Genomic DNA, 25,983 nt, shown 5'->3' with positions numbered 1-25,983 from the left:
CGATCAGCGTTTGATCTATCAGTCGTATCTCGGTGACACGTTGCACTATACAAAGATGCTTGTATCGAGCAATGTTAATTAAGCAACGGTGTCGATAGCGATTGAACGATGGTAGGTGAGGTGATAAGGGGGTACGTGGATGTGGAAGGACGCAAAGAAGGAGGTAAGCGGAACGATAGGAATAGGGGGCGGTTTGCTGCAATAGCGCTGCCGCGTTCATATCGACCCGAACCTCCAGACTCCATTTTGCTTGTCCCACATATACCTATGTACATGCACACGTACCTATTATTCGTTCGCGTACATACATACATACTACGAAGCCATGACTCGTTCTCTGCCAGATTTTTCACTTCTTACACGTCGCTTTTCTTTCCTTTATTGCACCCGTGCCCTTTTCTCTTCTTTGGCTTTTGGTACACCACCGCGCCAGGAAGTGTCTCGTTGCAACCGTCTGCAATCGACATACAATACACCGATTTCTACGCCGGCTGATAGCTACACGAGCTGGAATACATTACACTTCCGACTTTCTAAGTATCTCTTGTGGTACGCCGAGAAACCTTAGAATCAGGCGCTGCCAAATGATTTTTAATCCCATTGGTGTTGCGTATTCGGAAGGATAGGGTCGGACTCTTGATAACAGGCTAAACCGGTGTATCCGTTGCGTATTCACGAACATGAAAAACCCAACTTTTTGGTTTTGTGCACGTGTATAGCGATTGGCGAATGAATTTACCGTAGACAAATTTTATATATGCAACGAGAGACGAAAGCATTCGTACAGTTATTTTATTAATATAGAGATGTAGAAATAAAAAGAGAAATATTTTTTATATTATTCTCTACCATCTCTTGGACACGGATAATAATAAGTTTTTGATTAAATCTGTTTCTATGTTGAGCTGATCATTTTTCAAAATTTGTTAGATTCTTCCAATAATTGTAATAAGTAAATATCCCCATATTTCTGATCGTGGTGAATCTGTTAAAAATATAGGGAAAGCGTAAAGGGACGTATTTTAAGATCAAAGTATAGTGCTATTTTATTATATATGCTTTTAACCTTTTGCGACGAGACTTGCTAATATTACGCAATGGGGACGATAACCCTTTCCTTTGATCGATAGTATATTGGAACCCTTTCAACGAAAGCAACAATTTCGAGCTAAATATAAAGGTTATTCTTTAAAAATGTAACATAATGAGTAAATATTACGTCACACTTTCTTATCAATACCGTTCATGATCGTTATAAACGCTGCTTCAGTGAAGAAACAATTACGCGATATCTTATTTGAATTTAGTAATAACGTCCAGTGTAGAGCAAAGTGTACAGAGTAATGGAGATAAAAAAGAAGAAAGAGTGTCATTCAGTAAAAAGCAGTTAATTCAATGTAATTATGATCTGTTGGATACATCGAAAATGACGTTCATTGGTCATTTTTCAAGTACTATTTTGATGTTCGCTATAATTTTAAGACGTTTGCTAAAATGTCGTTGCGGAGAACCCCAAATCAATCTTAAATTGCATCAAGCAAGCGTAGCGCCAAAAAGGTTGCAACACTAATAGTTGAAGCGGTACAGTGATCTACTTTGTGGTTGAAATCACGTCTGACCCGAAAGTCGGGTATCTCGACATAAAAGTTGCACAAATTACGAATGAAATATTAACTTCGGTATTATCGATCCAGATATTTCGTAATTCGTTCCGACATAATATATCTGTAAGTAGAATTTAAGTGGATGAGACTGGCGATCGTAATCGTGACTTACGTATCCTCATTATTTAATTCTTCTAATTCGTAGAAATGATTTATTTCGATTAGAAATACATCGTTATAACGTTCAATCTGGTAATTTATTTTATCGTTATGTTTAGATTGTTATATTAGAATAAACATTAATGTCATTTTTAATGCCGTCGATCTATCGTATGCAAGCCGGAGATTATCGCATTTGAAATTATAACTAAACTTATCTACGAGCATCGAAGATTTGAATCGTTCCTCTGCTCATTAATTTTATGCGCCGTTATTTACTTAGCCTACTTTTGAAGGAAAAACGGGAACGATGGAAATAAAGTGCTATTCACTTATTCATGCACTTCACCCTTAGATCGAGTGAAATTATACGTTTACTTTCTGCGGATTATTTAAATATCTGTACCATAGAACCGCTATTCACTCTATATATTTAATTCTAGCATATTGGCGATCGAAAGTGGATATTAATATATTCTCGAGTTATTTTTCCAACGATCGTTTTTTGTTCGGCTTTACGAATAAATAACGCGAGACGATCGATACGAGACGAGAACAACGTATTTTATTATTTGGAACGATCGAACAAATATTTGTAATGCGTTGCATGAAACGAACCAACGAAATTGCAACGTATCACGAGACGAACGAGAAAAGTTTTAATTAGGTGTGTCGATATGGCAGGATGAGTAATGTCGCGCGTCTAATAGAAAAAATTGTTCTGCAATGCACGTTGTAATGCAAAAGAAAGACGAAGAGAGAGGGAGTCGAATCGACAAATTCTGAAATATCTGCCTTTCGTTCGAAACGCATGCGCGACGGGCACGACCTCGACCCTTTCAACTACGCTCTTCATTGGCCCCCCTCGGTCAAAGCTGGAGCTCTCCTGTTCTCGTTTCCTCCGGCGAGGCGCGCCACGGCGTGTCGACCATACATTTAATTAAGCCCCAATGAAAAGGACGCGTTGGCGGCGATGAAGAGATTACGTTACTGGCTGAAGTAAACTGACATATATTCCAGTTTCAGGAACAAACAGAACCTCGAGACCAGTTTTCATAAAATATTTCTAACGGTATTTTGGACCATAGGCTATTTGTTCTGCAACATAATGCAACTCTATTATATAAAATATAGTACCATAAATCGTACATCGATAGCAGAATCCGCAATATTATACGTATTGGATAGAATGTATCGACGTATTGTACTTCAGAAAATGCATTACTTCAAAGTAGAATAATAAGCAGTTACGAAAGGAACAAGAAGGTCACGTCGCGATAGATCGATCAGATTTGTTAGTTAAAGATAAGGGTACTTTTTAACGATCGTATTATTGGAATAATCGGAAGTGAACGTGTCGCAAAGATACGCGAATATTGGACAGATTTTTACCTCTGAAACGTACGTGTTGGAGATTATTATTATTATCATTGTTATAAAAATGATATATCGAAGGTGAACTGGTTTATATCGCGCCATACAATTAGACTATGACCCCCGGTATAATATAACGGTATAACAGGTTCAGGGTTCAATCATTTGACATCAACATTTAACTTCGTCACTACACACAGCGAGAAAACTTGCTAACTTATATAACTTATTACGTTTATTTGCCATCAATTTATGTTTTTTATTCGTGTTATTGTATTGTCAAGCAGAATCCCTTGAGAAACCCAAAGAGAATTTCCTCGTCTTTAATCCTGGTACTTTATTTCCTTCGATAAAGTATCCATAATTATAACTTGAATACTCTTATAAGATTTTTCTAAAGCGAACATGACATAATAATACTATTAATAAATTTCTCGTTTATCGTTTCGTACTTAGCTAGCGAATCGTTCAAATTAGTTAAAATTAGTTCAAATTAGACGATTTCTCCGATACTTAAATATCAAGTGCATGTTACGTCTATGGTTCTCGCAAGTTCTTCAATCTCTGCAAAAGGGGAATAACGCGTCGAACGATTACAGATTATTTGATTCTCAATGTTGTTTACAATTTCAAGATCTTTTCACCCTTACGTGACTACTTCGTGACTCACGACTGCATTTACGTGACGGTACACACGAGGCAAAAAATTGGGACGCGCGACAAAGAGCAGACAACAATTCATGACCCAATTTTCGCCGATGTTGCGGTGACGATACCGTGTAAATCACAGGATCTACCTTTGTAAAAAAGGTGCAGCCGCGTATTTCTGAATACGTGCTTGATTGTGGAGGTATCTCTGTCAGTCACAATAACCCCGAATGTTCCCGACAAGGGACGGAGGAAACATTTAACCGATTTAACGGGAGTGCTTCCGTCGTCCAACTCACTATACGAGAACTGACATCATACTATCATCTTGGTCGTTGATCGGCTGCTGTCAGACTGGAACGTCACTTGAGTCATGATTCAGGAATTTCGTTAATATCTGAACTAACGGTCATACCCTTAGAACAACGTTTTCTTTATAATCGTAAAATTCTTACTGCCGTTACTTCGAGAAGCTTCAGCTCTTCTTTTCTTGTTAACGTTAAAAACTATTTTAAAAAAGTTTTAGTGTAATTCTAGAGAGCATGATTGCACTTAATCTCTCCTATTCACGATATATCATCGCGGAGAAAAGGAAGTTACAAAATGAAACTCTATGACATAACCGTGTTAGAAACTTTAATACGTTGTCTACGGTCTTTTGTGAAATGAGTCCATTCGTTGTGATATAATTAATAGCTCCTTTCTGTACCCTCTAATACCACGATGATGAAAGCACGCTCTCAAAGGAGACGTGTTTAATCACTAGGGAATTTTATCGAAAACGTGCTTTTAAATGAAATTATTTAATTGCATCTTTCTACGTGGCAGCAATCGAGGTAGAAAGCTTACAAATGTTAAACAACGTTTAAATGCAAAGAGGATATAAAATTTTGGTGAATGCTCGTGAGTCAGTGATAGCGAGGAAGTAAGTGCTTCTTGAGCGAATGTATCCGGTACTTGAACTATTATAACGGTAACGATACCATCTTGATCATCCTGCTATCAGAGCTCGAAAGTATAAAACGTATTTCACAACTGAACAATCTATTGTCTATAGTTTGTGATATATTTTATATGTTTCGTAAATTAATTTAAAGATTCTAAATAAATTTTAGAAAATATTTGTAACGTTTAAAAATATCTATTAACGGAGAAAATTTTTTACTAAATCTTTTATCATCATTTTTCTCTTGTTAATTTATATAAGAAAATTTATCAAATTATTTATTTCTGTTTCTCTGTTCAAATAAATATTTATTACGTATTCGTTATTATAACCTTTTTTATAGAGACTCGTTTAATTAATTAATTTGGAAAACTTTCTTTATCAAACTCTTTATTATCATTTTTCTGTTTAAATAAATATTCATTAAGTACTTACCAAACCACATTACATACCAAAGATTCTTTTAATTCGATTACATAATTTATGAATACATTATACAGTTTTTTAAGGCTAGAGAGAGTTCTGTATATATTGACCCAAAGCAACTTCCGAATTAAAATACATTTTGTCTGCTGCCTATTTCTCGCATATTGTTTAACCATATTTTTGTAAGGCACGCAATATTCACACAAGGTTAACTGCTAATTCGAGATTAAAAATATGTATTCGTGGATATGAGTTGTTCAAGAAAACATATTCTAGCTGTACACGAAATGTTCGTATACACTTTAATGTAAAATATCTTTTCAATGATCATATATTGCAATATATTATAATTTTTTTTCTCTCATTGGATTTATGAAACTTTTAACAATTTCTAATGCTTCCTATTACTCATAAACTACTGAATTTTTAAATCGAGTAGTATTTTGATTTCCAATATACTAAAACTCTCCTACTTCCACGATTTACTCTCGGTATAAAAGTTTTAACAATTTTTAAAAACAGAACGACCAAGTATGTCGTCGGATACTTGTAGTAGATATCAGACAATTTGCATTCAATGAAGAAATGTAGAGCTGTCATAAATCTCTTTGAGCGCAGACGAGTAAAAGAATAACAGCTTTTGTGCACCATGTAAACCAATAATCTTGAATTTACTGAGGTTAAATATCTTGGTTTCATTTTCTATTTATAGAGTGTTGTTAGTAGTACGCAATCGGGCTCACGTGGATATGAAGGAACATGCCTTTTAAATCTCATTGAAAGGCATGACTCGAGGATCAGCTTTTTCAGTAAATCGGCCACGTTCGTACACACATTGAATATAATACCGTCGTCATGGCTTGACTTGGCCGAACGAAGTCGAGGCGAAATCATCGTAAAAACCTGTAATATCGAGGCAGTCAGCACCTGATGATCTCACGCTTACGACGCGAGACATGATGTCATTTGTCGTCTCTAATGTACTGCGATTATGCAAGAGGTGCTCATGCATGATACCACCGCTGGAAACACGCGCTGGTAGGGGATTTGATTCTGAAAGCGAAACTACGTTTGAATTAATTTGATAGACACTTGCTTAGTTGTTATCGTTTAACGTACCTCCTCGTTCGTCGTCTGCATAATTTCGCTTAAAGACGTAAATTGTTTACTTTCATAAACAGCTAAAAAGTTTCCTTCTTGTCGTTGCGTAGTTTTTTCCGCGACTTTGTACCAACTTCGGAGAATAAACTTAGCTACGTTTAGAAAAATACTAAGTAGAAATGTTGATAATGGATTAACTAAATAAGGAAAATATACAGCTTTTGTTATCTTTATTTATCGTTATGTTAAATAGAAATTACATTACTCTCTCTCTCTCTCTCTCTCTCTATATATATATATATATATATTGTAATTATTTTTATCAAAACATTTCATCAACTTTCGTAAATAATTTTTTATCATATTGGATCTGTTACGAAATACATACACTGTAGTGATTACCGAGATTTTTATATTTTCAAGTGTTTTAATCATATCGTCAATTAAATTCGAAAGCGGTAATCGGTAGCCAAATTACATAAATACATGTATTAATATTTATATTTTTGAGTACTATTATGGTTTCTTATGTACTTAGTTATAAATGGAAATTTATGCGCATACATTTTGAGGCATAACTGAGCAAACAAAAATTTTTATTAAATTCATTTTTATACACACAATTTATTTCGCAAATATACCTGGAATACCTTAGGTATCTATACAACTCCTTTTTACAGGTTTCTTGTAGAAGAATCTATATTGTGAGTTTTGCAACTTGCCAGCTTTTCAGAATAAATATTAGCAAACGAAAAATTTGCGCAGCGATACTGAAATACGAACAAAGGTATACTAGTTGTTGTATTATCACTCACTTATGATTAGACGCTAAAAATAGCTGAAACTTTAACATTTTATACGTAACGATCTCACCTTGAATTTAATCTACCTATACGAATAAAGTATTTATCATAAAACGCACATGTCGTGTTCAAATTATATTTCGCGTATACGTTCGTTCCCAGTGTTTGCACGTATTCCGTTCAAGCATACCGGGTAACATTCATTGATAAACGACGACACTGCAAGTTGAGATCATCGTGAAAGATATTGTTTAGCGAGAGGGTTGGACGTATCCGTGGGAAGTTCTTCCCTGTAAAACTCGCGGGAACCTTGTCTTAAGAGGATTCTCAGCTACACTGATAAATTTAATTAAAGCTACGAAGAAAAGGGGGAGCCTTCTTCGGTTTGGATTGTCGGCGAAAAAAAGACGCGAAAATGATGCAGTTTGTACGCGAAACGAGCATGTTTTGCGGTCGTGATTCGAACGATACCTTGGTGTTATTTTTAACTATTATGCCCAGCATCGTGGCGTGCAGTAGGTTGAGGTCTCGGTTAAGTGTATGTCGGTCCTGTTCTCTGTCAAAAGTTCGAGGAACGATTTGATTAACGAAAACATATTTCATGGATCCTGATATAAATAAAACGCTCAAAGAATATGGAGAATGGGTAACTCATATATTTGTGCCACCTTTTCCCAACAATATTCCAACTTTTATTGCGTAGCTGTAACATGTACAACTTGCTTTGACGATTTCATTTTGAAGTATTTTTTTATTAGTTGCGAGCGTGTAATACATTTTTAAGCGAGGTATTTTTAAATTGGACTTGTATTGTACGTAGATATATTTTATCGTGGAAACAATTTTGTGTTCGCCTGATAGTACCAAGCTTACAATTAATCATTAATATATGTGTGTATATATAAATGCACAAATTTTAAAATGTATCGAAGTATTCATGTCTGAATTATTTTTTATAAATAGAACGAATATTCTTTTTATTTGGTTTTGTGTTGATACATTTTTAATAGCAAATATGGATATTATATTATCAAACAAGGCCTATGAATTTGTAATGCTTGATAGCTCAGGAACTGTTATAGAAAATATACTATAATTTGTAATCGTTAGTGTTAGTGGTTTTTACTGAATAAATTTAGCTGGTATTCGAACAAAATGTCTACTAATTAAGGCACGCTTGCTCTTGGATCAAGATAAGAAAGTAAATTAGAATACTTCATAGCATTGGCGATACTTCATTCCCACGGAAGGTATAAAAAACACGGTATTTTAATAATGATACCTTCATTACACGCATACCGGCTCAATAGGATGCTCTTTAATGCGTACTTTTTCCTCCTACGTTTATACTTGCGACTTCGTATTACTACTATCAGTGTCGCCGACATTTCATCGTTACTACTACTACTGTCACTATTACTGATTATACTACTACTAGTGGCAATGGCTAATTATTTATTTCATGAAATAATTATCAGAGGAAATAATCAGTTCGCCGAAATAATATGGTCATAATATATAATAATAATTGCTTTTTAATATTTACAACTTTAATGGTTACTCAATCATCGTGTGCAATTTGTGTGTCGCCATATAAATGATATGTTATTGAGTTTTATTAGATATGTTTGGGAATTTATAGAGTAACTTATAATGTTGTAACTTATATGATACTTCTTTTTATAAAATGGATTCTGTATCGCGCATTAAGGTTCTTTAATTTTCTTTCTATTATAAGTTGACTCTTTTGTGGCACAAAATTACAGCAAAATAATTTTTTAAATCCACGTCGTTAATGTTAATAATGTTAAACACGATTATGGTAAGTGTCTCGTGCTTGCAAATATAGTGGAAACAAATACAGAAAATAAATGGAAGTGGCAATGCTGTACATACAATTGTATTTAAGAAATAATAAACGTGCAACAGATTATGAACGCGCCTTTAAACAACACGTATATACCGCTATAGTAGCTTTTGAATTTGTTCACACGTCTTAATATAAATTTCAAATATAGACGTAGTCGTGCTAAAACTAATTCCTCTGCTACAAATTTCTAATACTACAAATTTATAATCAACTGTTATAATACTTATTGAGTGATTCTTACATGACATATTCGATTTAAGCACACAAATAAACGACAGTGAAACACTTCGGTAAATGTGAAATCTTATGAATTCCAAAAGAGTGGAACACGTCAGGCATAAAATTACCACCGGTTGCAACTATATCCATCAACAAACAATTCGGTATTTCCGTCGGTTTCATCATTCCGATTTTATTATAGACATAGACACTTCACGTTTCACGGGATAATAGGTATTGTCGAGGACAACAAGTCCCTTCTACATTAATGCATTGATTCGAACACGAGCGAGCAGTAAGCTCGTGAGAACACGTTTCGAAGATTATGTTATTTCTATTTCTTCTTTCTCGCATTCTTGTCCTTGCCGACTTTTGCATGCTCCGTTTCTTCTGTTCCTTATTATCCTGACGCTATCATCTGTTACTTCTTTACGCAGTCGATGAACCCGTCCTCCTTTTTCCATTGTCGTATCCTTAATTACCGTCCTTCGTGCTGGTTTCTGCACAGCTTAATTTTCCTGGGCTCCATCGACGTAGGCTAAAATCTCTCTCGTCATCAGGTCGTTGTTCCCCGTTGATAGAAACGGGAGTAGCCGGTGGATCCCTTCCTGTTGTCGACTCGAAAAAGCGAGACTCTGTCGCTTTCACGATTTTTGTATCGTCGGGTTTCTAGTTTAGCTGCTGGTAAGGTATTTCGTTATTGGAAAGTAGTGAAAGAGATTTATTCTTCAGGATAAAAAATTGGTACGTTTACATGCATTGTCTGCGACTTGGACTGAAAGTAGAACGATGAAACAAATGGATCGATTAGTACTAGAAATACATGTATACCATGATCTAAATTTCTTTTTCTATGAGATTCGTTTCCTATTATTTGCACGTTAACGATTGCAGAAGTTTAATCCAGTGTTCGATCTTCCATTTGTCTTGTTCGAGATTGTGTTTTTAAGGATTCAACGTTTTCGCTAAATACTCTCGAAATTGATAGAAGTTGAAGCTGGTACTGCTAATATAGAAAGATATGCTTGTGACAATTGGAAAATTTCCTACAATTAATTATGATGTAACGCGTATAAGCAGATAAAAATGATTCTGTAGCAGGCTATCTTATTAAGTATATGTATCTTTTTTTAAAAAATAATATCTCGGTATATAATTGATAGCTTCGCAGTAAAAGAGTTAAGAAAACGCTGTTTATATAACACAACAACTAGACTACACATGTTTATGCAGATTCATGTTTTTACGAATACTTTTATATATTTAAATCTCACACAAGCTCATGAACATTCGCAGTCTAGTAAACATGAATTAGATTTATGGAAAATTCGAAAGTACAAACCTGCCCAGAGTGGATACAACTCGTAAAAATATATAAAATATTCAGAATAGATTATACTCGTTATAATATTTAGTAGGTAAAGCAAATCTTAATTGCGTTCATAAAAATAAAAACACATAGAATTTTCAATAACTGTATAATTTATATAATGTTATATACGCTCACATATGTTAAACAGTAATGTCACGCGTATCAGTAATTGTCTAATTATCAGAGGCAGTACGTCAATTGAAATTATGGAGCAGGTTGTATTCTGAGCTAATCTGTTTATAATATTCGGAGACATCCGCGCATACTTTAGCATCTAATCTGTTAATAATGTATACATATGTACTGATTTAAATGTCTAAAGAAACCCAGTGGCTAATAATAGATGATGAAGTCAGGGTCGCGAATATGCAATATGAACCGGCTCTGTGATTATTCGGCGTCAACCTGTATTTCCGGTTGTCTGGTCGCAATGTGAACCCGAAGCGGTCATTCGTACGCACTCTGTGTCTATAGGAGTGCGTTTGGTGCATGGCATAGCTATAGTTAGCTTGGTACGTAGCCAGAAATTGCAGGAAGACGCATAGCTATTACACTTGCTATCATTATACACTTCGAAACGTCGAAGTCTAACAGTGCAAGAATCTTGATTATGTTAACGTAAAAGCGTAAATCACTGTGCAATATTGTTAAACTGTTTAAATTTATGTCACTGTTATTACAACGGTAACTTAGCGCGATCTCTCTATGTGCTATTATTGTTTCTCAGCCGTTTAATTTCATAGTCAAACAGATAACATAAGCTACAACTTATAACTTTAAGTTTTTATCATAACACGCTTCTCTAATATAAAAAAAGTAGAAAAATTAAGTTCCTCGTAATAACAAATTCAAAGGTTTATCTTGCGAAAGATGACAATAAACTGGCTTACATCACCGTAATTCTCAATTATTTATTTAGTTCATTATAACGAGTTCGATTAATTCGAGTTATATCAATAATTCTTCGCAAGATTTTTTTATCGCGACAGAAATAAAAAGTCAGACATTAATACCTCCGTGTCTGTAACTTTGTTCGAAACTAAAGCATTGAAACTCTCCCGCGTATAGAAACTTCTCCATGAGTTGTTATTTAAAAAAACCAGTTCTCAACAAACTTATCAATATTCTCTGGCTATTAGCTTTTGTTGAAATTTCTATCAGTATAAGTAACTGTTTTGTATAAAAGTGACTCCGTATTCTATAAATTAGTTTTGCCTTCGATATTAATGTATAAGAGTAACATAAATTGTACCGAACTTGATAATGTAGCTTAAACGACGCTGCTCGTTTTCAATGTGTAGTGTTCTTTCGTCTTCCCTTAAGGGATTGTAGAAGCCCTTAAAGTGTCCCAAGCCAGACAATGACCGCGGCTATCTACTCACCTGGGTGTAAGTCATTAGTTACCATAGTTTTCTTAGAGCGAACCAGCTACTTCCTGTGTCTTAACGTGTAAAGTTGACATAGGTTTGGTCAATTTTGTTCCATATACATACATATATAGATATCCTAAATCGTGCATAACAATATGGTAAAAATTGCTATAATTTTTGTAGGTAGAGTACAGATGTAAGAAGAAATTAAAACAGATAATGGTTTTAATTAAACAGTAGAAATATTTATTCAAGTAAAATACATGACTATAGAGTAGTACTAATCCTTCGTAGTACTCTTAGTCTAATTTTTTTCATATTGCAGATATTTAAAAATTTTGAAAAAATTCAGAGTTACTTTATTATTGATATCTTGACTTCTTTATCTAATAGGTTTTCAAGTTATTAGTTACAGGCTATTTATTATAATAATCGGAATTTGAGTGATGATATTCATATATTGTTGTTATAGTACACAGAATAAACAGAAGAATTGAGATAGAAAGAGGTAGGAAGATAAGATAGTATAATACAACAGAAGCTATATGAGCAATTGAATTTTATCTGAAATAGTTAGCTTTCAAGCTTATTTACGGTGCAGCTTGTTTATCATTGTCTGAGATTCTTTAGAGAAATATGCCTTAATTAACTTTTTAAACCAACTGGCTAGAAAATTCATTAAATATTGACTTTAAATATAACTTCTATCCTTGTTGCTTTCAGAAATTTTTTGTATACATATATGTTAAATGATATGTTGTATTTGACGTCTTCTTTTCACTGTTATTTTCAAAGCAAGCTATGTGGACAATGCACTTCTTCTTGTGCAAACGAAGGTATCCAATCAACGTGGACCTTTTAAGGAGAACTATGTCGAGTCAGTTGCATACACCTGTAAATAGAAACCAACCCTTGTAGTCGTGATAGTTGATTTAAAAAAGGAAAGTAAACTGACAACCGGTACTGTGTATTTCAAGATTAAAAGAAAGTCTTTTTAATATTCATCAGATATTAAATCGTTATTTGTACTATTTGTAATACTTACATATCATGAATATGAATAATATAAAATGCGTTCAGTAACAATTACTCTCTGATGTTATGCTCCGATTTAAATACAGATAATTCTAGTCCTTTATATCGCTGTGATAGATTAAATTGCATTACATAGATACCTGTATCAGTCACATGTTCAAAGTTAATTTATATGAGATGAGATCTCGATACAGATGAAATTACGGTATTTTCCCATTACAAGTAAAATATACTTTTATACAATCTCTCTGAGCATAAAAGTTTTAATAGTATTTTTTGTAAATATTTAACCATATGGCTATAATATTTATCATGAATCTATCCTACTCAGGTAGAATTTAATCATCTTCAACGTGGATCGCAACCCCCAAGGTACTACAAAGTGTTTTCTAAGAGTTATAGAGTATTCCCTCGTGGGTTGCTGCTGCTATCTACATTTACATTTATGTTATACATCTTATAACAGGAAGACATTTCATATCAAATATTATCCTAACTATATCTCGAATATTTATACAAATCTATATTTTTATGGACGCAATTAAAGAAATAGAGCGTCAATAGAAATTCGTTTTATCTATTGAAAATTGTAATGGATACTATGAATATTTTATGTATCTTTCTACATTATATGCAGTCTGTGCGGTTTTGCATGTTTAAATTTCGCATAGATGCATAGAAATCCGCACTTTCATCATTATATTACGATAAATTTTAATATTTACTCACTGCAATATGTCTACGTTGCAATATTTAATCGATACTTCTAATACTGATTTTTGGTAAATTAAAGAATACTATTTAAAATTACATTCTATTAAAAATATCTTTTTGTGTAAATTTGAGGGGATTATTTGACAATTGTAAAACGGGGTCACACACGACTTGGAAATGGTTGGGAAACGTTGATCCACATTAATAATTTACCGACAAGTTTGGATAACGAGCGCCAATTTAAGAATTACGCGAGTCTACGATGAACGTTTCCACGGCAAAGCAAAGAGTAATGAGTGCAGTGACCGGCGTTCGTCTCGGACCTTCGTCGTTGTACCATGGAAGATGCAGCATACCTTGAAAAAAAAAAGGAATGGGATGGGGCAGGTAGTTTAAGACAGTGAAAGAAGACGGGAGAGACAGACATAGAAGGGACTATCCACGTGTCGGAGTAACGGTTCGCTGAATTATTTAAAGCATGACGGAGGACTTTGCAAGCGCAGGAGGTTCTTTACACCCGACTTGCATACAAGATACCGGTTGATTTAAGTACACTGTAGATCTGTCACGAGATATAAGTACATATGCATATCGAGAAATTACATGCATTCGTAATGCAATTTAAATGTCCTCGAATATTTGACCACTTTACATACAGGCCCGAATTACCAGGTTTATGAACAAATTCCAAGATATTCGGGCTTAAAGATTAACATAAATCAAGGTGTTTCTCCATATTCGATGCATTAAAATATAAATATTTTATTCTTTTGATGGAATTTTGTATTTTATTTCGATAGTGCGAATCTTTTTTTATAAAATCTGAGACAATGTTAGCTCATAGAAAATCAATGAATAAAAATATAGGACGTGTAAATACCAAAGTGAAGATAATAATGTACAAACACTTTATACACACGTTGCTTATGCGTTACGTATTATTGAGTAAGAATAATAATAACAAAATATTGTGTTATAGATATTTTAAATAATACTTTAATTGAAATTTGTAGAATATATTCGAGTAAGATAAACAGTATAATATCTTATAAATTTCTTTTAGCATTATCAACACAGTCTTTTTTTAATATTAGCATAAATTAATTCGACGTTAAATTTGTAACATTTAAATCGTTTATATAATTCTATTGATTAATTTCGGCTGTTGATTCTGGACTTATAAGTAACAACGGTACCTATGTTTCTGCGTTCGTAAATTAAAGACTGTCTGAAAATTTACTCGTCACATTTATTTAAATACACGAAGAAATACGCTGGAGACAGCTGAATCTGAAAAAAATCCTTGTCTCGCGTTCCCTTGAACTGCAACAATATCCCTAGCCAGACGTATTTATTCTGCTGGTTCGTGCGTAGGCCGAAGAAGAAGCGATATATTGCAACTTATAAAACCAGTTGCAAGTCGTGAGTCGTGAACGAGGCGCGTTCGTCCCCGACGAAGAATCAAATGGGCCAAGCATGACGATGGAAGGAGAGAGAAAGATTGAACGAAAAATAGGGTGAAGGCGAACGCAGTAAAAAGAGGGAAAAGGAGACAGTTGTCGTATCTCGTTCGCGCAGACAGCACGGCGCGGACACCCCACGTTCTACATTAATTACTTATCCGCAATATGATTCGGGATAAACGGCGTAATATGGCGCACCTACTTTGTCAGCCTCTTACTAATTACGATAAGTTGAAACGCGTATGGATTTAATAGATTAATAGCGACTATATGGTACTTGCTATTACTATATTTCCTTCCTTTTTTCTATGAATCAAATTTCGTCACTTTAGAAGTAATTTTCCTAAATTTGGTGAAATATTTAATCAAGGTGTTTTATATATGGTTACCCATTTTTAATTAGTAGACCGTCGATGTTTATGCAAATTCCAGTATCTAATATAATAGTATGTAATATTTTCATGAATATAATTAAAAAAAAGAATGCAAATAAAAATTTGTTTCGTTTACTGTGTAAATATTGAAACGAATATTTTACTTTAAATATTTTATATAGTTTCGCATGTGCGGTGGCTACGAAAAGTATTTGCATGTACTACATACTTTCATCGGCTATGTAAAACCTGATAAAACGGCTTTTTATCAGGTTTTACATTCCATTCACTTATTCGTTCTAATATGGCTACGTTGCGTTATTCTGTTAGCAGTTGTATCCGATGATACTTAACTATTTTGCGCAACTGTGAGAAAGAGTTTGTAGGATATTCTATAATTTATAAAAAAGAAGGTTGCGACTTGTAAAAGATTTGAGAATGCTATTTCACCTATTTCAGCTATATATGAAAAATGATATCTAGTTGGCCAATTATCTGTTCAGCGATACGTTAAGAGATCTGTAACAAGTGTCCACTTACATTCATGTACTTTTTGCTCGGTTGAGCATATCTGATTGGTGTAGGACAAAACAACCGCAAAGAAGAACGTGACGAATGATTAAACACGCGCGTAATACTTGACCGCGAAAGAAAGTATCCAAACAATCCAAGCAGAGTTACGTTATTAATTATTCAGTAGTCGGCGTGTTCGTATTCCAACGTATTCCTTGCTATTTTACTCACGATGCAGTTTTTTATTACTACAACGTTTTCTTCTTTTGGTATTTCAGAGCGACCCTAGTACGGCATTTCTTCGTGCGGCTCGCGCAGGGCAGCTGGAAAAGGTTTTGGAGTACTTGGAATCGGGAGTGGACATTAATGCATCAAATGCTGTAAGCACTGTTTCCTCTTATTATTTTACGTGATTCTCCGATTTATGAAAATCGCCAAATACGAATAAAATATTGGCAGTACCGCGGTCCACGAATTTTTCATTTTTTTTTTCTTTTGTCTTCAGTTTTAACAGAAGAAAAGGCTTTTAACCCTTAGAGAGTACCATGACTGAAAACGTCTTGTGAATTTTGTTTCAATTTTATCGCTCCATGACAATACTGTCGTCATCTGTAAGCTTTGCAAACGATAACTTTTTTTTTATTTAACATTGAATAATAATAAAACATTTATGAAAATAATAAAAAACAAAGCATTTATGTACAATAATAAAACATTTCTTGGACTCTATTGATATTTAGTAAATGAAAAAGTATATTTATATCGGTGTGCATTCATGATAACGTAAACGTGATTGATTTTCTTTAATGATAGCTTTTAGGGATTAATATTTTATGAAAATATTTAGCATAAAATTCATATTTTTCTTAAATTCAAAGGAAACTTTTACGTTTAGAAGCATATGATTTGGTTGAAAATGGTCCAAACGATGCAGGAGGATTTTTATTGTTAAAAGATAGATTTAATATAGAGAATTTAACGGGCTGAAAATGTACAAGGACCTATTAATTACAGAATGGCTTAAACGCTTTACATCTGGCAGCTAAAGATGGACATTTGGAAATCGTCAGAGAACTTCTTAACCGTGGAGCAGTGGTCGATGCTGCTACCAAAAAGGGAAATACGGCATTACATATCGCTTCTCTTGGTAAGTAGAAGCATTACCATTCTTATCATTTACGTATTTTTTAAGGACGAAGGAGTTATTGCAATCGAATTTAATACTTTCACTATTGGTTTCTTTAGTGTAACATTAGCTTTCCAGTATAACTTTATAACATAACTTTAATTGCTTAGTATTCAGCGTATATTCTATCTTTTACTATTACTTATGAGAAATATATAATCTATTTCTATATATAGTTAGTAAAATAAGTCCAATTAAAAAAATTTTTATGTTACCTGATGGTTAAAACAGGTTTACTGCAATATGACATAATTGAAAAAGAGACAAACCGGTTAAGTTCGAAGATATAAGCCTTTCGAAAGCACGTCGAAAAATTCAAAGATTTCATTCGTTCGTATAATTATAATAATATTATGATAATCAACATATTTAAGAAAATGGTAAACATTTTTTTACTAAAGATACATATTCAATACCAAAATCAATAAGAGAATTTTGTTGTAAAGTAAGATCGGCTGACAGCACGATATTTTATTTTACAAATAAAATTGCTACGAAAAGCGAAAATTGTGACTAATCAATGATCTTCATTAATATTAGTATTAAATATTAATTATGCTAAAATTGGCAAATATATATTTTTCTCTTTTCCTTGTTACAAAGTGTTCCAAGCTTTTTTTTTGTAAAAAGTAATGTATTCAACATAATATGCGTGGGATGAGCATTCCGAATTAAAATTAATATCTCTTTACATAGCTGGACAGGAGGAGGTGGTACAATTGCTGGTACAACGAGGTGCTTCTGTGAATGCACAATCGCAAAATGGGTTCACACCACTGTATATGGCCGCACAGGAAAATCATGATTCTGTAGTCAAGTTCCTTCTGAGTAAAGGTGCCAATCAAACATTGGCTACTGAGGTACGTAAACAAGTCAGATTTTGTTAATTAAACATTTAATGAATTGAGATTTGACTGTAGATCTTTATGCATTTTTGAAAAATTTAAATATGCAGAAATGAGGGGAATGTGCAAGGAAAAGTGTTTCTATTTGTTTTACACATTTTTCACGTTTTTCCTTTCCTTACAATATTTCTATTTCTTAACCAACCACATTCATAGAATAGCTTTACATATTCGCATAATTCAGTTGCACTGTAGGATTATCCTTCAACGTCTCAACTATTTTCCTCTTCGGATCTGACTTCCTATTATATTATTGCAATAAAACATAAATTTGTATTTTAATTCTGCTGATACGTCACACTATCACAATATATTCTGATACATTATATATGTACATATTCAAGAATTTTTTTGTATCGTATTTAATGGAATGTAAAAATTATGTAGATTTTTAATTAATACGCATAACATGAATTTAATATACTCTTTGTGTTCATAGGATGGCTTCACCCCATTAGCAGTAGCGATGCAACAGGGTCACGATAAGGTAGTAGCAGTTCTGTTGGAAAATGACACTCGTGGTAAAGTTCGATTGCCTGCCCTCCACATTGCTGCCAAGAAAGACGATTGCAAGGCAGCTGCCCTACTTTTACAAGTATGTTGCAATAGTTTGTCGTTGAAGCCCTATATCCCTGTATATATATTCAATCAGATGTGATCGGTATGCGAAAAGGAATCGATTCAATGACCATAAATTTGTAATTCTTTATTTTTATTTCAGAACGATCACAATCCCGACGTAACATCGAAGAGCGGTTTTACACCGCTTCACATTGCTGCTCATTATGGTAACGATCGAATTGCCTCCTTGCTTTACGACAGAGGAGCAAACGTAAATTTTGCGGCGAAGGTGAGGAATTTCTAAGTAACTTGGACTGTAATTTTGTATACGATAAATGTAGACCGGATTATATAGTACGACTTTGATGAGTAATTTACGGATATGGCCATGTGATTGAGGACTGTGCGGAAGATATCAAATATTTATGTTAGAGTATCAATTACGAGTGAGATATGATTGTAAAAATATATATGGTATTTGCGATAATGGGTCCACGTACGGTGATTTAGCTGCACGTGATAGAAATATATGTGATATTGTTAACAGTGCGATATGATTGAAAATATAAAAAGGTTGTAGAAACGTGACAACGTTCTGCGAACATAGTAGTTGTAAACAAGGAAATATATGTACATCTGTTTATTTACCTATTTATAACTACCTATTTATAATCGCTAAGTATATACGATCATTTTTCTATCTTGCAGCATAATATTACGCCGATGCACGTTGCAGCAAAATGGGGAAAAATAAAAATGGTAAATCTTCTGATGAGCAAGGGAGCAAATATCGAAGCGAAAACGAGAGATGGCCTTACGCCGCTTCATTGCGCCGCACGATCTGGTCATCACGAAGTTGTTGACATTTTAATCGAGAAAGGGGCACCGATTGGTTCAAAGACGAAGGTAAGCGTTTTCTTGAAGAGTACTTTTGGTACAAGGTAAGAGGTTTTTTGACTGAATTAGTTGCGGCTTGTTTTCTGTTGACAGAATGGTCTTGCGCCGTTGCACATGGCTTCTCAAGGAGACCACGTTGACGCTGCGAGGATATTATTGTATCATCGAGCACCCGTGGATGAAGTGACGGTAGATTATTTGACGGCGCTACACGTGGCAGCTCATTGCGGACACGTACGAGTGGCTAAGCTTCTACTCGATAGAAATGCTGATCCAAACGCACGAGCTCTAAACGGCTTTACTCCACTCCATATTGCTTGCAAGAAGAACAGACTGAAGGTCGTTGAGCTCCTCTTAAAGCACAAAGCTAGCATCGAAGCCACTACAGAGGTATTATTTCCATTTGCATATCAGTTCAATAGTTTAACTTTTTTAGTTTAATACCTTATACCATAGGTATACATCATAGTTACTATAGTATCAATTATATTTACCTCTAATTAGGAACAGAAATTATTAGAGACAATCGATACGTTATACCGATATGATAATAAAAAAAGATTATTATTATGATTTTTTAGTAATAATAGATTCATTTTATTGCTTAGTCTGGATTGACGCCTCTACATGTAGCAAGCTTCATGGGATGCATGAATATAGTGATTTATTTACTGCAACACGCAGCTAGTCCCGATATACCGACAGTAAGAGGCGAAACGCCTTTGCATTTAGCTGCCAGAGCGAATCAGACTGATATTATCAGGATACTTCTTAGAAATGGTGCCCAAGTTGACGCCAGAGCAAGGGTAAAGAAAAAGAATTCAGTATTAGTAAATTTTGATTTTAGTATTCATGTTATAGTGACAAAAATATTAATTCTACGTCAATTTTTTTATTTCATTCTATAATTGTTTTCTTATTTGAATATTAGAAATTTGTAAATACTTAGTAACTTTAATTGTGTCATAATAGATTTGAAAGATATTGATAAGATAAATATTGCAGGAAGAACAAACTCCGCTTCATGTTGCTTCTCGATTGGGCAATGTTGATATCGTGATGTTATTACTTCAACACGGTGCCGACGTAGATGCTACTACAAAAGATTTATATACACCACTTCATATTGCTGCTAAAGAAGGTCAAGAAGAGGTAAAATTTTAAATATATGTATATCATATTTAATTATTTATCAATAATTATAACTAAGTTTAATTTATATACTTATTGTTCCATTACAGGTTGCATCCGTTTTGTTAGAAAACAGTGCATCGCTCACCGCGACGACCAAAAAGGGATTCACTCCTTTACATTTGGCAGCTAAGTATGGTAACATGAATGTAGCGAGATTATTGTTGCAGAAGAATGCACCAGTTGATGCTCAAGGAAAGGTTAGAACAGTTATAAAAGTTATTACCTCTATTGCCATCTATTTATTTTTTCAAATAAAATATCGTTATCAATGTTAAGTATGATTTTTATGTCAAACACTAATTTCTTTGTTTAATTGTAGAATGGAGTGACTCCACTTCATGTGGCATCTCACTATGATCACCAAAATGTAGCATTACTTCTACTTGATAAGGGTGCATCACCTCACGCTATGGCTAAAAATGGCCATACACCATTACATATTGCTGCACGTAAGAATCAGGTAAATAAATTAAAAGATACGAATAAGTTAAATTTTGTAATAATCTTTTATAATAATCTAAACATAATTTTTGGGCTTGATGTAGATGGATATTGCAACTACTTTATTGGAATACGGAGCAAAAGCAAATGCAGAATCAAAAGCAGGATTTACGCCGCTACATTTGAGTGCACAAGAAGGCCACACCGATATGTCAACGCTGCTTATTGAGCACAAAGCAGATACAAATCACAAGGCAAAGGTAGTACAAATTTCGATAATTTATTATATTTAAGACATCTGATTTCATTGTTTAATAATTATTTCTCTATCTAGAATGGTCTCACGCCGCTTCACTTGTGCGCACAAGAAGACAAAGTTAATGTTGCCTCCATTCTCGTTAAAAATGGTGCTCAAATTGATGCTAAAACAAAGGTATGATATATTATGGAAATTTTAATATTCTGTTTTGTTTAGAAATATTATTAATTAAATATGCGTATTACAAAAAATTAAAAATATAAAAAATAAATTTTAGTGCGACAACATTTTTAAATTATCTACAATTTATTAGCTACACATTAGATATAATCTGAGAAGTAAATTCAATTTATACGTTTATATGAACTTTATAATTTTATTTATGTTTGACTCACATTTAACAATTTTTTGTTTTGGAATAACGAAATATAATAATCCGAAAATTCTCATTATAGAGACTCTTTAAAAATATTTTGTGATTAAGAAAAATGTTTGTTTGTGTTACAGGCTGGTTATACTCCGCTACACGTGGCAGCTCATTTTGGTCAAGCAGCGATGGTACGATTCCTTTTACGATCTGGAGCAGTTGTTGACAGTAGCACGAATGCTGGTTATACTCCATTGCATCAAGCTGCCCAACAGGGTCATACGTTAGTGATTAATTTACTGCTGGAGGGTAAAGCAAAACCGAACACTACTACTAATGTATGTCAAGTTCATGAAAAACTTGTTTTCGTATTTTATTTAATTGTTCTAATTATATAACGTTCTATCTCCTACAGAATGGACAAACAGCTTTAGATATTGCACAAAAACTTGGTTATATTAGCGTCATCGAGACATTGAAGGTAGTTACAGAAACCGTCATTACAACGACTCATACAGTTACTATTGAAGAAAAATACAGAGTACAAGCTCCCGAATCAATGCAAGAGACGTTTATGAGCGATAGCGAAGACGAAGGGGGTAAGTGTTTGTGTTTAATATTTCCTATTCTATAATATCTCAGATATTGTTCTAATGATAAATATATTTTGTATAGTTTTGCAAAATTTATTAAATATCTAAATACGAACACAAAAGATATTGAAGTAACATTAACTAACAAACTACATCTTTAAATTGGCTAAATCAACATATTTTTGTATTATATAACAATAAGATAAATTTTAATATATCATTCTAATTTGTTTGTTTCAAATTTGATCTGCTATCATTTCCTAGAATATTATTTTACTAGAATATCGCGTAGTAATTGATAGTACAATAATCAGTAGGTATTTGCTAATATGTTTGTAATATATGTAGGTCTGCTTCTGTAATCTTGCTTTTTTATAGATGTGACAGCTTATATAGTGTGGCTTATATATAGCAAAATATTACATACATCCTCGTTTTAGTAATTATTGCACAACATATGTGCAAATTTATTGCATGAAACTATGCTTTTAAGCATTAAATATTTACTTAAAATAATAGACATATAATTAATTAAACTGTTTTTATTAGGGAAAGATTATAATAATCTGTATTATATTATTTCACAAATTTGAAATTTTAGGTCAGATTAACGTAAGGTGATTTATAATGATATACAAGAATAAGTTTCTTCTACTATTATATTTTTTTATACAGTACGTTTGGTATATAACAATAACAAATTTTGTGATACAACTTTATCGTGAACTTATATACATATTTCGATAGCATTTTATGGTAGATCTGTTCTTCCATATATGTTATACTGGCTGTAAACTGCAGTTCATCATGCATAATTAAAAAATAATTTGCACTAGGAGATATAAAATGTTAAAAAGATACATACACGCAGAGGGCGTATTGAAATAGCACTTTTCGTTTTTGTTTAATTATATTACAACAATAGTTTACTCTAAAAATGCATGTAATTATTTAATGCATGATAATATACAAATGTATGAACTTTAGCATGTATACTATGAATCCTACAATAATTTTCCTTAATACAAATTAGCAAGATTCTATTTAGGAATCACAAATACACAACCATTTTAGATTAGTAAAGACATTGATAACCGTATTACATATATATTAGACACTTATGGATTGGATGATAAATATGTACCATTTACAATGAATTTTCTTTAATAGAAAAGAAAGAAATGTTTATAAGAAGCTATAATTATTGACTTTATATTTCTGAAATAAAGTCAGGGAGCTATATGAAAATATTATTTGCTTTTTCTGTTGCGTTTATGTTACATTCAGTTTCGCAAGAGCATGTATTTAGCATATGTTCACTGGGTTGTTGCTATCTTTGAAGAAAATATTTAACTTCCTTAAATAGACGCGTAGTCTTTAGACGTATAAATAAAGGTTAGTAATTAATTAAATACCTGTCGAGTATTTGTTATGAAATCTCATAGATTGTAAATATTTTCAATTCTAGTAAAATTTTCACGGTAATGTCGTATTTGCCTTACACAGGTAATACTATTTTTATTAGAATCCGTGAGTACTAATTTGGAATCTATTCTACGATAAAATATTATTGTTCGGAAATAGTAGTATCATCATACATAGTCTATTCTCGGCTAAATTATATTAAACAAAGCTATAGTTATCTGTGTAAGATTTAATATACATAGTAAGTAGTTAACAGCAACATGCTTTAGACTAAATTCTCATCTTTCTTAACAATTTATGTAAACTTAATCATAACAAACAATAGATCTAACAGGTTTGCTTGTTTGCTTAATTAAAATTTACAATTACGTATCTGTTTTACACTAATAAACATGAAGTACAAATATAGAATAAAAATTGCTATTCGCTATTCTCTATCAAATTCTAATTAGAAATTATATCAAATTATTTTCAATTGTATTATTTCTTATTTAATATTTAATTAAATTTTTATTTTATTACATATAAAAAGAGTAGAAAAAAAATGTATATGCATTTTTTTTTAAATAGCTGAAACGTTGAACGTTGAATATCTTATCAAATACGTGAGTTAATAAAAATTTTGAAGTCGAAGCAAACGAACAAACTACGCTCGCGGTAGGTCTATCTCCTGCTACGTAAAGTCAGCTATTTAACAACCCAGTGATAGCGAAATTTAGAAACAGTGTTTATGGTGCGAAATTAGCGTTTTGATAAAAAATGACCTTACTCGACGGCGTACAATGTAGGTGGTGATGAAATCGGCATGGCAGCCATGAATGTGTACGGGCAGCCTCCACACGCGCAACACGTGTACCTTCCTTCTTACTACCGGGGCCAAATGACCTATACCCGTAAGTTGTCTGTACTCTGTTTCTGTCACTCTTTCACATATCACACGTGCGCGCAACATACTGTATTTATACATACATATATACATACATACATATATTAGCACATGGGTATGTAAATTAATCTCGCGTAGTACGCGCGCATTGGATCATTCATATTTTATCGATTTCACTTACGTAATCGTAACAGGATTTTTTACTTTCATGCCAACTATTAAATGACCCATGCATTTACATTTTAAATATTCACTAATTCTTGGTCAAGACTGCTTAATATTGAACTCTTAACTCTTTTTTTTCTTACTTTGATACATATGCATACTCGATTCTCTTTTCTGTATATCGTACAATTCCTGTTGCAACAGTTACAAAATTTTCGATCTATTGCGATACCATTGATTTTTATGAACGGAAAAAAGCTGAACGAGAGATTCGCATATTTTCTACTTTCAGTTCGTTCTATCGTAATTCTTCTTTTTTATTTTCATTCGTGGAAACATAAATACAGAGACATGCACAGACATATACCTATCCTTAAACCGTTATTTGTTCACACTCTGTTTCGTTTACCTTCCTTGTCGGTCCATTTCTCCTGTATAAAGTTGCAACCCTCCGTATCTTGGATACACCTGTAGTAGCCGTACAACCTTGTTAATGAGATTTATATTTTGAGTTTTAAATGTTATAATCGATTTTTGTTGTGCTGCAATAATTTTAAATGCTATCGAAATTCAATGATATTATGTACGTCGGGAATGTCAGTCGCGTTAATTCCAATAAATATTCGATTCGTATAGAAGATACGATGATACTTTCACTTTTACTAATTCCATGTTGTTTGATTATTAAATATTAATTGAAATTAATATCTGGATATTATAAACGAGGGCAAGAAAGTTTTCAAGAAAACACGTTGAGTGAAATGTTATTTATTTTTCTAAATATCTATATCCCCATCTTTAACTTCGTACTACATTTGTCGCGGAATCCTCAGCAAATATATAGAAACTATTCTTGCTACTTGCAGTTCAGCAAGATCATTATCATCTATTCATTACTTGTCGCATCTAAATGTCTTACACGGACTCTACATATATTATAGCGTATACAAGCAAGAGTTTAATTCTGTCTCTACGGTGCATTAAATGCCATCAATATTCAAGGCTTAATATCAACCAACTAGAATATAATGAATTTATCGATGCAATATATTTATAACAACATAATGAATATCCATTCATACGATACATTTAACATTATTCTAATTTATGAAA

General features: G+C 33.1%; 2 protein-coding genes across 31 annotated transcripts in view; one reads left to right on the top strand and one right to left on the bottom strand.

Annotated features, from left to right (window-relative positions):
* Nucleotides 1-25,983, bottom strand: part of LOC132910002 (mucin-2-like) — a 708,972-nt gene that overhangs the window by 414,122 nt on the left and 268,867 nt on the right. The window lies entirely within an intron of this gene.
* LOC132909999 (ankyrin-3-like) overlaps nt 1-25,983 on the top strand; it is a 94,258-nt gene that overhangs the window by 12,934 nt on the left and 55,341 nt on the right. For 29 of the 30 annotated variants that reach the window (XR_009658659.1, XR_009658658.1, XM_060965339.1 and 26 more), the window contains exons 3-18: nt 16,270-16,371; nt 17,006-17,138; nt 17,874-18,037; nt 18,522-18,677; nt 18,804-18,932; nt 19,352-19,549; nt 19,634-19,930; nt 20,149-20,346; nt 20,546-20,692; nt 20,782-20,931; nt 21,054-21,194; nt 21,280-21,435; nt 21,510-21,608; nt 21,942-22,139; nt 22,217-22,400; nt 24,608-24,712. Coding sequence is in view for 28 of the 30 variants with exons in the window: in XM_060965339.1 (XP_060821322.1) it covers nt 16,270-16,371; nt 17,006-17,138; nt 17,874-18,037; nt 18,522-18,677; nt 18,804-18,932; nt 19,352-19,549; nt 19,634-19,930; nt 20,149-20,346; nt 20,546-20,692; nt 20,782-20,931; nt 21,054-21,194; nt 21,280-21,435; nt 21,510-21,608; nt 21,942-22,139; nt 22,217-22,400; nt 24,608-24,712 (2,557 nt within the window). In the remaining 2 variants the exon portion in view is untranslated. The remainder of the gene's footprint in view (nt 1-16,269; nt 16,372-17,005; nt 17,139-17,873; nt 18,038-18,521; nt 18,678-18,803; nt 18,933-19,351; nt 19,550-19,633; nt 19,931-20,148; nt 20,347-20,545; nt 20,693-20,781; nt 20,932-21,053; nt 21,195-21,279; nt 21,436-21,509; nt 21,609-21,941; nt 22,140-22,216; nt 22,401-24,607; nt 24,713-25,983) is intronic. The other variant, XM_060965324.1, reaches the window with a different exon arrangement.

This window comes from Bombus pascuorum, chromosome 8 (genome assembly GCF_905332965.1).
Source record: "Bombus pascuorum chromosome 8, iyBomPasc1.1, whole genome shotgun sequence".
NCBI classification, from domain to species: Eukaryota; Metazoa; Arthropoda; class Insecta; order Hymenoptera; family Apidae; genus Bombus; species Bombus pascuorum.
Note: the sequence above shows the minus strand (reverse complement) of the source record. Positions and strands in the feature narration are given on the sequence as shown.